Genomic DNA, 13,360 nt, shown 5'->3' with positions numbered 1-13,360 from the left:
CCGTGCCTACCCCCTGGTGCCCTGAGCGGGTACTGCCCCACCCCAGCACCGCCGGCCGCCCTTCCCCGCCCTCACACGGCCCAACACCGCCCTGACAGCCCCGAGGGGACCCCACAGCCCTGAGGGGACACCGCAGTGCCGAGGGGACCCTTCCCAGCCCCGCCGCTCCCACAGGAACCCCCCGGGCCCCGCCGCCATCGCCGCTTCCCCCTCACGGCTCCCCTCAGGGCAGACCCGAGCAGCGGAGCGCCGAGCGGGGATCGCGGCGGTTCGGCCATCGCGGATCGATGCGCGCGGCTCGGCTGGTTCGGCCTGAGGGCGCGCGGGGCGGGGGCGGCTGAGCGCCGCCATTTTGCAGGAAGAGGTGAGGGCGGCCGGCGCTTCCTTTTTCTTTTCTTTTCCTTGTTTTTGTTTTCCTTTTTCTTTTTTTTTTCCCCTCTTTTCCTGCTTCTTCCTCCCATTTCCCCGTTTCCTTCTCGTTGTCAGTCCGCGGCACCACCCGCTTTTTGGACCGTGCGGGGTGTGAGGGGGTTTTGGAGCTTGGGAGTTCACCACCTTTTCTTTTTTTCCCCTTTTTTTTTTTCCTTTTCCCTTTTTTTCCTGTCCTCTTTCTGTTCTCTCCCCTCTTCTCTTCTCTTTTCCAGAGGCATTCGGGCCTGTCAGCGAGGGGAGAGCAGCGTCTGCCATGGCCAATGTGAGTGAGTGACGCTGGAGGATAGCTGGGAACGGCGGAAAATTCAGGATTAAATAGAGTTACAAACAGGTTTGGGTAGGAAAGGACCTTAAAAATCATTTAACTCCAACCCCCAAATATCTTTAATTATGCTCCAAAGCCTTGGACACTTGGAGGATTAAATTTTATTTTTTTTTTTGTATTGTCCTGGGCTCAGCCACGAAGAAATTCAGTGTTTCTGGAACAGCTGGTTTCAGGCTGGATAATAAAACACCTTTTATTGATTTTTTTTTTATTTTTATTTTTATTGCTCTCGCCATGGGGACATGAATAATTCATGATTTCCCTGTGTTGTTCCTTGCGTAATGCCAGGTGTGTAAATATTTGCATGAGCGAGCTGTAATTAGTGACATCTCCGTGGTAAGTGAGGCTGATAATAAGGAAAAATGCTCTTTTCTGCTAATTATTCCTCGGCTGTAATTGTTTACATCTGTTTATAACATCATCACCGTGCAAAAATTAAATTCACTAGTGGTTTTACATAATAAAGGAGAAAAGATTTGAGTGCAATCAGATTTTTGTTGTTACAGGAACCTTTTAAAGCTGTTTTAGAACGAGGCAGCTCCAGGCTTGAAGTGTAAATAATTGATTTAAGGCATAAATTAAATGTGTCTTTAAGCATTTCAGTTTTTGTAATTTGCTAGAAATTATTTTATATTTACACAGAGGTGCTGGATGAGAAACCTTTACTGCCTTAGGTCCTGATACTTTAAATACAATTTTTATATTAAACATCCAAGAGCACCTTTTATTCTCTTTTTTTTAAAGTAAACCACTTCTGAAAATGCCTCTTTTGATGTAAAATGGCATAAATTTTTATAAAATCAAAGCTCCACCTTGAGGAAAATCCTTTTCTGTTATTTTCTCAGAAGAATTGCACCTGAAAAATTGAATTTTACAAAAAACACCCACACTGTGGCAGGTGGGGTTTGGATTTTCAAGGGTGACATGCATGGAAATAATCATGGAGACAATCCCTAGCCATAGAATTTAGATTATATTTGGAATTTAATCCATTAAACTTTGAATTTAGTCCTTTAAGTTTTTGAATTTAATCCCTATCCATAATTATTTTGGGGTTTCAGTGGTGCTGTTTTAAATTTTCAGGATTTTTTCCTCACATGAGACACCTTTAACACTTAAACTTGTTTTTAAGGCTTTTTTTTTTTCTTGGAACAGCAATAACAATAAATAAATGTAAAAATAACAATAAAATATTTCTACAGCTTGATGTTGCAGCTGGTCATAATTAAAATTTTAATATAATTCTTGAGGGAGGGGTTTTTTATGACTCACAGAGCTCTGTTTAAATGATAATTTTAATTTTTATTATTAAATCATTATTTTATTTTACTATTAAATTATTATTTTGATTTTTTTTTTCTCAGGTGCTCTGTAACAGAGCAAGATTGGTCACCTACCTGCCAGGCTTTTATTCCTTGGTGAGAAGAGTTGGGGCTGCCAAAGCTTTTTCCACTGCAGGATCCTCTGGCTCTGATGAGCCTCACGTGGCTGCTGCACCTCCTGATTTATGTAAGAAAAAGCAAATTCATTCCCTTGAAATCCCAATTAGCAGTGAGATTTTTGACTTGGTAGGGAAAAAAAAGCAAATTTAAGAAGAAAAGGCAAATTTAAAAAAAGAAAAAGTGAATTTACTGCCTTGAAATCCCAGTTTGGAAGTGACTTGGTAGAAAAGAAAAAGCAAATTTAAAAAGAAAAAGCAAATTAATTCTCTTTAATCTGAATTTGAAAGTGTGATTTTCTGCTGATGTTTGTGATCAAATCCTCATGTGGGAGAGGGGTTTTTCTTAGGTTTCCCTTGAGAGTTTTTTTTTCCCTTGAGTTTCCCTTGCACTTCCTTTGGGCTTCCCTTGGGGTTTTTCCCTTGGGTTCCCTTTGGGATTTCCTTGGGATTTTTCCATGGTTTTTTTCCTTGGGGTTTCCCATGGGTTTTCCTTTGGGTTTTGCCTTGGGCTTTTTCTTAGGATTTCCCTTGGATTTCCTTTGTGTTTTCCTTGGGATTTTTTTTTTCCTTGGGATTTTTTTTTTCCTTGGGTTTTTTTTTTCCTTGGGTTTTTTTTTTCTTGGGTTTTTTTTTTTCCTTGGGTTTTTTTTTTCCTTGGGTTTTTTTTTTCCTTGGGTTTTTTTTTTCCTTGGGTTTTTTTTTCCTTGGGTTTTTTTTTTCCTTGGGTTTTTTTTCCTTGGGTTTTTTTTTCCTTGGGATTTTTTTTTTTCTTGAGTTTTTTTTCCTTGGGGTTTCCCGTGGATTTTCCCTTGGGTTTTTTTCCTTGGAGTTTCCCATGGGTTTTCCCTTAGGGTTTTCCTTTGTGTTTCCCTTAGTTTTCCTTTGGGTTTTGCTTTGGGTTTTTTCTTAGGATTTCCCTTGGATTTCCTTTGTGTTTTCCTTGGTTTTTTTTTTTCCTTGGGTTTTTTTTTTCCTTGGGGTTTTTATCCTTGGGGTTTTTTTCCTTGGGGTTTCCCATGGATTTTCCCTTGTGTTTCCCTTGGTATTCCTTTGGGTTTTCCCTTGGGTTTTTTCTTAGGATTTTCCTTGGGTTTTTTTTTTCCCTTGGGATTTTTTTTTCCTTGAGGTTTTTTTCCTTGGGGTTTCCCATGGGTTTTCCTTTGTGTTTCCCTTGGTTTTCCTTTGGGTTTTGCCTTTAGGTTTTTTCTTAGGATTTCCCTTGGATTTCCTTTTTTTTTTCCTTGGGTTATTTTTTTTCCTTGGGTTATTTTTTTTCCTTGGGTTATTTTTTTTCCTTGGGTTATTTTTTTTCCTTGGGTTTTTTTTTTCCTTGGGGTTTTTATCCTTGGGGTTTTTTTCCTTGGGGTTTCCCATGAATTTTCCCTTGTGTTTCACTTGGTTTTCCCTTGGGTTTTCCCTTGGGTTTTTTCTTAGGATTTTCCTTGGGTTTTTTTTTTCCCTTGGGATTTTTTTTTCCTTGAGGTTTTTTTCCTTGGGGTTTCCCATGGATTTTCCCTTGTGTTTCCCTGGGTTTTGCTTTGGGTTTTTTCTTAGGATTTTCCTTGGGTTTTTTTTTTCCCTTGGGATTTTTTTTTCCTTGGGATTTTTTCCCTTGGGGTTTCCCATGGATTTTCCCTTGTGTTTCCCTTGGTTTTCCTTTGGGTTTTCCCTTGGGTTTTGCCTTGGGTTTTTTCTTAGGATTTCCCTTGGATTTCCTTTGTGTTTTCCTTGGGATTTTTTTTTTCCTTGGGGTTTTTTTTTCCTTGGGATTTTTTTTTTCTTGAGTTTTTTTTCCTTGGGGTTTCCCGTGGATTTTCCCTTGGGTTTTTTTCCTTGGAGTTTCCCATGGGTTTTCCCTTAGGGTTTTCCTTTGTGTTTCCCTTGGTTTTCCTTTGGGTTTTGCTTTGGGTTTTTTCCTTGGATTTCCCTTGGGTTTCCTTTGTGTTTCCCTTGGATTTCTCTTGTGTTTCCCTTTGAGTTTTCCCTTGTGTTTCCCTTCATTCTCCTTTGGGGTTTCTCCTTTGGGGTTTCCCTTGCGTTTCCCTTGGGTTTCCTTTCCATTTCCCTTGGTTTTCCCTTGGTTTTCCCTTGGTTTTCCCTTGGTTTTCCCTTGGTTTTCCCTTGGTTTTCCCTTGGTTTTCCCTTGGTTTTCCCTTGGTTTTCCCTTGGTTTTCCCTTGGTTTTCCCTTGGTTTTCCCTTGGTTTTCCCTTGGTTTTCCCTTGGTTTTCCCTTGGTTTTCCCTTGGTTTTCCCTTGGTTTTCCCTTGGTTTTCCCTTGGTTTTCCCTTGGTTTTCCCTTGGTTTTCCCTTGGTTTTCCCTTGGTTTTCCCTTGGTTTTCCCTTGGTTTTCCCTTGGTTTTCCCTTGGTTTTCCCTTGGTTTTCCCTTGGTTTTCCCTTGGTTTTCCCTTGGTTTTCCCTTGGTTTTCCCTTGGTTTTCCCTTGGTTTTCCCTTGGTTTTCCCTTGGTTTTCCCTTGGTTTTCCCTTGGTTTTCCCTTGGTTTTCCCTTGGTTTTCCCTTGGTTTTCCCTTGGTTTTCCCTTGGTTTTCCCTTCGTTTTCCCTTCGTTTTCCCTTCGTTTTCCCTTCGTTTTCCCTTCGTTTTTCCTTTGTGTTTCCCCCTCCCTTTCCCTCCCTTCCCCTGCCCTGTTGGGGTTTGCTGAGTGCAGTCCCTGCAGGTCCCAGGACAGTGTGGCCAGATGAGGTGATGGGGCCCTTTGGCCCCCAGGATCAGCGCTTCCAGCTGCCTGGGAACATCGGCTTCGACTGCCACCTCCATGGCACAGCTTCCCAGAAGAAATCCCAGCCCTCCAAGAGCCTCCCTGATATTTTAGCAGAGCCCTCAGCCAGTGAGAGGCACGAATTTGTCATGGCACAATACATCAATGAATTCCAGGTGAGAACCAACCCCTCTTTTCTTCCTGAAAAAGGATTTTCTGCACACTTTGGAAATCTGAATTTGAGCTGGGTTGAGCAAGAGGTGTCACAGAAGCTGCCTGAAGTTGTTGTAGGATAAAAAGTTTTCAGATTGTTTTGAAACAGCATTTTAGGGGAGAATTTCAGTCTCCAAATCTGCTGTTTGCTGTTGACTTTGACTGAATAAAACTGAAATTTCCTCCAGTATTGTATTTAATGGATCTGGATTTACAAAGTTTGGGTTATGGGAGAATTTCAGTCTCCAGACCTGCTGTTTGCTGTTGACTTTCACTGAATAAAATTGAAATATCCTTCAAGATTTTATTTAATGGATCTGGATTTACAGAGTTTGGGTTATGAGAGAATTTCAGTCTCCAAACCTGCTGTTTGCCCTTTTAGAGTAAAATTGAAATTTCCTTCAGTGTTTTATTTAATGAAGGAATAAATAAAAGATCTGGATATACAAACTTTGGTAGTGGGAGGATTTCAGTCTCCAAAGCTTCACCCCCTTTTGCTGAGTAAAATTGAAATTTCCTTCCATATTTTATTTATTGGGTCTAGATTTACAAAGTTTGGTAATGGGTGAATTCCAGTCTCCAGTTCTGCTGTTTGCTGTTTACTTTCACTGAATAAAATTGAAATTTCCTTCAGTATTTTATTTATTGGATCTGGATTTACAAAGGTTGGGTTATGGGAGAATTTCCATCTTCAAACTTACTGTTTGCTAAGTCTCACCTCTTTTACTGAGCAAAATTGAAATTTCCTTCAATATTTTATTTATTAGATCTGGATTTACAAACTTTGGTAGTGGGTCAATTCCAGTCTCCAGTTCTGCTGTTTGCTGTTTACTTTTACTGAATAAAATTGAAATTTCCTTCAATATTTTCTTTCATGGATCTGGATTTTCAAAGTTTGGGTTATGGGAGAATTTCCATCTTCAAACTTACTGTTTGCTACAAATTATAAATATTTCTGTGTGGATTTAAATAACACCAAAATCAATTTTACAATTAATATCTTTTAATATATTCTAACAACTTTTAGTAACTTTTAATGTCTTTAATAATAAATTTAATATTTAATAGAAAAACTGAAGTCTTGTTACAGATCACTAAACTGATCACTTAACCATATTTTGATTTTATTTGATATTTGTTATTTATTTATTATATGATTTATTTGAAGTTTTTCCTGTCTGATATTAACTGAGAAAATGTGAATTTTGGTGGTTTTTAGGGTTCTGGTGCTCCCCAGAAGCAGCAAATCAATAATGCTGAAACCTACTTTGAAAATGCCAAGGTGGAATGTGCAGTGCAAGCCTGTCCTGAGCTGCTGAGAAAAGGTTGGATTTATTTTATCGATTGAATCTCTTTATTTACAGCCAAAAAATCCCAAAAATCCAAGGGAAGAAAAACCAGTCACTGAGGGCACAGAAAGTGGTGTAAAAAAGGTTAATTCAGAGTTAATAATTACAAAATAATACAAATAATAATTACAAAAATCAGTTAATAATTACAAAAAGTCCCATTGTATAGCATGGAAACCAAAGCTTTGCTGCTGACAATATTTAATATTTCATTTAAAATGTCATTTTCAGTTATTTTAGTGCCAGGGAAATTCTGGAATTAATTCCTTAATATTTGGAATTGCTAAATAAAACAACAAATGGGAATCATGAAACTTCTGCCAGCACTGAATTGGTGTTTTTAATTTAATCAGTAAGTAAATGACTGAAATTAAATGTGAATAAAACAAATTTAAAAAGGTAAATTTGCCTGAAAATTTGGTGAGGGTGAGAGGGGAAAGATTCCATGGAAGAACAGGACAAACTTCTTTATTTTCTCATTTTTTAGATTTCCAGTCCCTGTTCCCAGAGCTGAATTCCACCCATCTGACTGTGCTCACTGTCACCCAGAAAACCCAAAATGACATGACTGTGTGGAGCCAGGAGGTGGAGGATGAGAGAGAGATGCTCTTAGAAAATGTGAGTTTGAAATTACATTTTGGAGTTCATCCTTTCCTCTTTTAAAATTGAGATTTTTTTTTTTTTTAATTGCTTTGTGTGAAATATCTGCTTGGAATTCTGAAATCCTTCAGAGTGGGGTGAGCCAAAATTCTGTTAAAATCTTACAGGAGATTAACAAAATATTTAATTGTTGTACAACTCTTTTCTCATTTATTCCAGCTTCAATCCAATGGATTTTATGGAATTTCACTGCTGGTTTTATTTTCCTTTCATTTAATTAAGATTTCACTGCAGAGTGTGTCTGAGCTGATAAAAAATATAAAACTCACCAATTTCTCTGTTTTTTTACCACTTTAATGGATGTTTTTAATTCTTTTACCCTGAATTTCACTTTTTTAATTTCACCTTAACCTTGTCTCCTTTTACCACCAGAGGGCTCTGAAAATCTCTTTATTTCCCATTTTCCACAATTCCACCGTTTCCCCACCAAGTGTCGCTGTGCACTGCTGCCATTCCCCCTTAGCCCCTCAAAAAAAAAAAAAAATTCTACCAATTCTTTGTAAAATATCCCCAAACCCAACATTTCATCTCTAAATAAATCATATTTATACCTGAAATTCATCTGGAAATGTCCTAAAATGCAAATGTGGGCTCTGTAATCAACCACAAAAAAAAAAGGAATGGACACAAAATGAAACAGAAATTAAAATTCCCTTCATTTCAGTGTGTTCTTCTCTTTGAATTATTTCTGGGCTGTTTGCTCTTTGGAGTTTTAATCTGGTTTAATTATGTGTTAATTGGCAAATTTCTTCCTCAGGCACCTCCCTGTCAAATCTAATCCAGTCACTGGGGGGGTATGAGGTTAAAAACAACAAATTCACAGGGAAATGTTGGTTTGCTTGGCAGAATTCACCTGAAAAATTCTCATTTCAGGGCCTAAAAAATGAGATTATACAGCCAAATTAAAATATTTGCATTAATCCTGCTCAGGTGTTTACTAACCTCATACCCCCAAATGGTGATATTTGGGATTTAATTTACAGTTTGGATATAATTAATCAGCAGAGCCATCCAACTTCAAAATACAGAATTTACTGGAATGAATTTCTCTCATTTTGTACTAACACAGAATTTGCTTCAAGGGTAAAATTCCCTTATTTTGAATTAACAAAATTTACTGTAGAGGGTAAATTTCCCTTATTTAGAGCTAACCCAGAATTTATTGTAAAGGGTAAAATTCCCTCATTTTGAATTAATTCAGAATTTATTGTAAAGGGTAAAATTCCCTCATTTTGAACTAATTCAGAATTTATTGTAAAGGGTAAAATTCCCTTATTTTGAACTAATTCAGAATTTGCAGTAAAGGATAATTGGATAAATATTCCTTATTTTGATCTAACACAGAATTTATTGTAAAGGATAAAATTCCCTCATTTTGAATTAACAAAATTTACTGTAGAGGGTAAATTTCCCTTATTTAGAACTAATACAAAATTTGCTTAAAGGATAAAATTCTCTTATTTTGAATTAACACAGAATTTGCAGTAAAGAGTAAAATTCCCTCATTTTGAACTAATTCAGAATTTATTGCAAAGGGTAAAATTCCCTCATTTTGAACCAACACAGAATTTGCTGTAAAGGGTAAAATTAATTTTGTACTAATTCAGAATTTACTGTAAAGGATAAAATTCCCTCATTTTGAACTAATTCAGAATTTATTGTAAAAGGTAAAATTCATTTTGAATTAATATATAATTTACTGTAAAGGATAAAATTCCCTCATTTTGCTCTAACACAGAATTTGCTGTAAAAGGTAAATTTCCCTTATTTTGAACCTTTGAGGGACTGAAGCTGAATAAATCAAATTTTTATAAATTTGGAACCTTGAGCTGCTTAGGGCACTGCTTGCAGAACAAATCCAAATTTTATAACTGTAAGTAAATAAAGAATTTTATTTATAACAGGTGAAGTTGGAAATAATTTTTTTTGTGTGTAATAACCTTTTCTTTTCCCATTTTTTTTTCCTTTCAGTTCATCAATGGTGCCAAGGAAATCTGCTATGCAATTTCTTCTGAGGGCTACTGGGCTGATTTCATTGATCCATCCTCAGGACTGGCTGTAAGTTCTTGCTGTGTGGAATTTACCTTAAATCCAACTTTTTTTTTTTTTTTGCCAGTAGAATTCCTTTAATAAATTAAGATTACAAGATGAGCTCAGCTGTGCCAGCTCTCAGTGCTTTGTTAGGAAATGAAATTGGATTTTTTGGGAACTGGAGAAGTTTTGTGCCCCAAATCCTTTGCTGACTTTATGCCCTGCCCAGGTAACTTGGGAACCCTGTGCAGGTGAAGGCTTTAAAAAACTTCTTTGCACCTGTTAATGATCCCTTTGTCCCCTAAAAAGGAACTTTTTGTTCCTGTGCAACAGTGGCAGCTTTCAGTGGGGGATGAGTTTTAGTCTGAGCTCTGCTAAAACCATATCATAGTTCAAGGGGATCGTGGCAAAGCTCAGCTTAGTGGGGATTTATTTAAAAACACTCCAAAAAAACAGAGATTTCTTGTGTCAACACAGGCAAACAGGGGATGTTGGAAGGGCAGAGCAGTTCAGGGGTGTAAAATGTTCCCAGAATTCCAGCATTGAGGGAATTGGGGATTGATGGAAGTGAGGTTTTGTCTCCAGGCTCCAGCAGTGACATCCAGGCCAAGAATTTAAGGGATTTTAAGGCAGAAGCTTCCTCCTGAGACAAAGAACTGAAATTCCTGTTTACAACTTAAATACAATTTAATTTAAATACCTGGTTGCAACTTAAATACCAGTTTAATTAAAATCCTGGTTGTAATTTAGATACCAGTTTCATTTAAATACCTGCTTACAACACAAATACCAGTTTCATTTAAACACCTGGTTAATTTAAATGCCTGGTTACACTTTAGATACCAGTTTAATTTAAAAACCTGGTTACAATTTAAAAACCAGTTTAATTTAATGCCTGGTTACTATTTAGATACCATTGTAATTTAAATACCAGTTTCATTTCAATGTCTGGTTACAATTTAGATACAAGTTTAATTTAAATTCCAATTTAATTTAAATACCTGCTTGCCGTTTCATCACATTTTTGCTCTTCTAACCAACTTTCTCTAAGGACTTACTGCAAAGTTCATTGTTAATTTTTGCTGTTTCCCATGCAGTTTCTCTCCTTAGTTTGTGCTGTTTCTGGCAGGTTTCTGTCCCTAATTCCTGCAGAATTCCCAAAGGTGAGGCTGGGATTTGTACCCAAATTCACTCCAAAGAAAAACCTTCCACAAAAGCAAAACTCAACATAAAACTTCTCCAGCAGCCTGGCACAGCTGAACTCAGGCTTTGCTTTCAAATATCCTTCAGGATTTTAAATCCTCTTGTGAAAAATCCTTTTTTTATTTTGTTTTTTAGTTTTTTGGGCCTTACACCAACACCCCCCTGCTGGAGACGGACGAGCGCTACCGGCATTTGGGATTTTCCGTGGATGACCTGGGCTGCTGCAAAGTGATCAGGCACAACCTTTGGGGCACCCACGTGGTGGTGGGGAGCATTTTCACCAACGCTGAGCCTGACAGCCCCATCATGAGGAAACTCAGTGGGAACTGAGCCCTCCCACCCCCCTCAGAACCCCTCAGGTTCTCTGTGCTTTGACTTGGATGGTTCTCCCTCAGTGGCGGCAGGAGTTCCTCACTTCCCAAGTGTTCTTAGAGAATAAAAGTAGCTGTTATTTATTTGGAGTCTTTTTGGGAATGTGTGTTCACCACATGTGGCTTTGGAGGATGGATTGACAGCTTTGAGAAGCACAGGAGGGATCTTTTCCTTTTTTAATTTTCTGTGTTCTCTTACCTTGACAGTTCTGTCCTTTGCTGGTCAACTTTGTCTTCAAAATCCTCTGAAAATAACAACAAAATTCCCAACAAATCTTCCCTGTCTGAAATAAGAAACTGGCAAAAAAATAATAAAATTGAATGAGTCATAAAATTGTTCTCCCAGAATACAGAACTTAATAAAATCTGGGCTAATCACTCACTTGCTGTTGGAAAATGAGAATGAGGTCAACTTTCAGTGGTCTCCAACTCCTCCAGAGACTCCTTAAAAAGTCCTTAATTACCCTGGGATTACTCATCTCTCATTGTTTTTTGTCCTCATGGTGCTTGGGATTTATTTTTTCAGTGTTAGCTAAATATATTTAATTAGTTTATATATCTAAGTGTAATTTAAAGTTGCTTTTGTAACTTTCTTAGGTCATTAAATACCAAAAAAAAAAAAAAAAAGAGAGAGATAATAGGGCAGTGCTTGGATCTCATCATTGTTTTCCTGTGCAATCTAGACTTGCCTCTGGAATTTGGAAATGCAAAGAGCAATTAGGATCAATTATTGCAATTAGAAAGATGTTTCAACAGGAAGGTTCCAGGCTCCTCAGGTATCTCAAAAACAATCAGATCAATGTGGGAAGAGCAGGGAAGGAATTCAGGGCACCTCAGTGAGCTGGGATTTCAGTTTGGCTGCAGGGATGGAGCAATAAAGCAGATTTTCATCTCATCCCAGGAGACATTTTTCATGGAGCAATGGGAATCCTTCAGGATTTGTTCCATGGGAATGTGCCTCAGCTCAGTCTGAGGATCCAGGATTTCAATTTGGGCTTTTCCCCCTGGATTCCAAACTGTCCCAGCCTCTCCTCACCTCTAAGCCAGGCCCAGCAAAGCCTTTGTGGCTTTAGGAGCAGCTCCTTGCCCAAGTGCCTCTGTCCCTGTCCCCACTGCCCATCCCTGGAACCCTCCCCAAAGCAGCAGTGAGTGCTCTCCATTCCCAGCTCCTCCCCAAGCAGCAATTCCAGAACTTTCCTTTTCCTCTGCACTGTTGGCTCTGGATTTTGGGGCAGGATTGATCCCTTTTGGCAAGGAATTTGTGCTGTGATTCCAGAGCCCCATCCCTGCCCTCTGCTATCCACAAAAGCTGTTACTTCAAGAGTTTTATTCCCATTTTTGTTCTGCTTTTTCCTTTTTTTCCCCTCCTTTTATCCTTTTTTTTCCTCATCAAGAGGATTAAAAAGAAGTTGAGAACTGCAGTGTGTTGTGTCTGTTTGCAAAATCCACACAGGAGGGTTTTCTCTGGACACTTGGGAATTTCCTTGGGTAAATATTGGAAAAATCCTGGAATGCTTCACATCCATTGCAAATATATTGAATTTTGGTATTTTCTCTTCCATGGTTTCCTGTAATTCCTGTGCTTTGGGAAGGCTGGGAGCTGTCAGGTTATTCCAACTGAGTTTGGGATGTTCATTCTGAGTTCAGCTTCCTGAACTTTTGTCCTGTAAAATAATTTTCCAGTTGTTTTTTCCATTGAGGCAGCAATCTCACTGGAAATATTGGCATTTTTGCCTTGACCTCATTAATATTAATTAATTTTATGTCACTTTCAGGTATTTTTTCTAAATATAATTTTCTCCTTAATCCCCCAAAATAACTGGAGCTGTTCCAGTCAGACTGTGGGACTGAACTTCCTCCTATAAAATCAATAATTGAATAAATGCCAATTAAAAAAATAATACTTTATTATATAGGAATAAAAACCTGCTCATCAAATCCAAACCCACTTCCAGTATTCCAAAATTTTCCCTTTCTGGGATGGATCTGGGGGATTCCATTCCCAATTTTCACTGGGAGTTCACTGCTTTATTCCTGACATTTATGTTTATATTTATATTTTTATTTTATATCTATATATTTATTTTTATATCTATATATTTATATGTATGTATTTTATTGATTTATATATTTATATATAAATGCAGTTTGATCAGACACCTCACAGTGAATATTCAACCCCTTTATTTATACAAATATACAGAATTTACACCTGTTAAAAACAATTAAACATTTCAATATCCCTCAGAAATAAATACAGCTCAGCATTTGGGGGGTTTGGAGCTCAGGGAACCCCAAACTGCTGCAGGCTGGGTTCAGAAAATTTAATTTCTATTTTTTTTTTTTTTTTTTAAGGGAGATGCCAGAGGAGGGACAGGCTCTGATTATTTCTTTTTTTTTTGGAATCTCCAAAGCCAGGTGGAGTTTGCATAGAAAAAGTGATTTAAAACTCTTCAAATGGGTGAGGAAGTCTGGAAAGGATCAAAAAATTCCAGGTTTGGCTGGGGGTGAGACCAAAAAAATCTGATAAAATATTTTTCTATTAAAAATAATTACAAACAACCGGTAGTGAAGGTCAATTTTTATAAAGATGTGTATCTATAATTTTATATATATAT

At 37.7% G+C, this 13,360-nt stretch overlaps 1 protein-coding gene across 1 annotated transcript; it reads left to right on the top strand.

The window, feature by feature from the left end:
* Positions 1–328: 328 nt before the first annotated feature.
* On the top strand, positions 329–10,826 carry MMADHC (metabolism of cobalamin associated D). The gene is made up of 8 exons (XM_033065362.2): positions 329–364; positions 645–694; positions 2,122–2,266; positions 4,874–5,091; positions 6,348–6,453; positions 6,965–7,095; positions 9,109–9,195; positions 10,507–10,826. The coding sequence occupies exons 2-8, from the start codon at positions 686–688 to the stop codon at positions 10,699–10,701; spliced, it is 891 nt and encodes a 296-aa protein (XP_032921253.1). The 5' UTR covers positions 329–364; positions 645–685; the 3' UTR covers positions 10,702–10,826.
* The last annotated feature ends 2,534 nt before the right edge of the window (positions 10,827–13,360 follow it).

Source organism: Catharus ustulatus, chromosome 7 (genome assembly GCF_009819885.2).
Source record: "Catharus ustulatus isolate bCatUst1 chromosome 7, bCatUst1.pri.v2, whole genome shotgun sequence".
NCBI classification, from domain to species: Eukaryota; Metazoa; Chordata; class Aves; order Passeriformes; family Turdidae; genus Catharus; species Catharus ustulatus.
The sequence above is the reverse complement of the archived record's forward strand: the minus strand, read 5'-3'. Positions and strand labels throughout refer to the sequence as shown.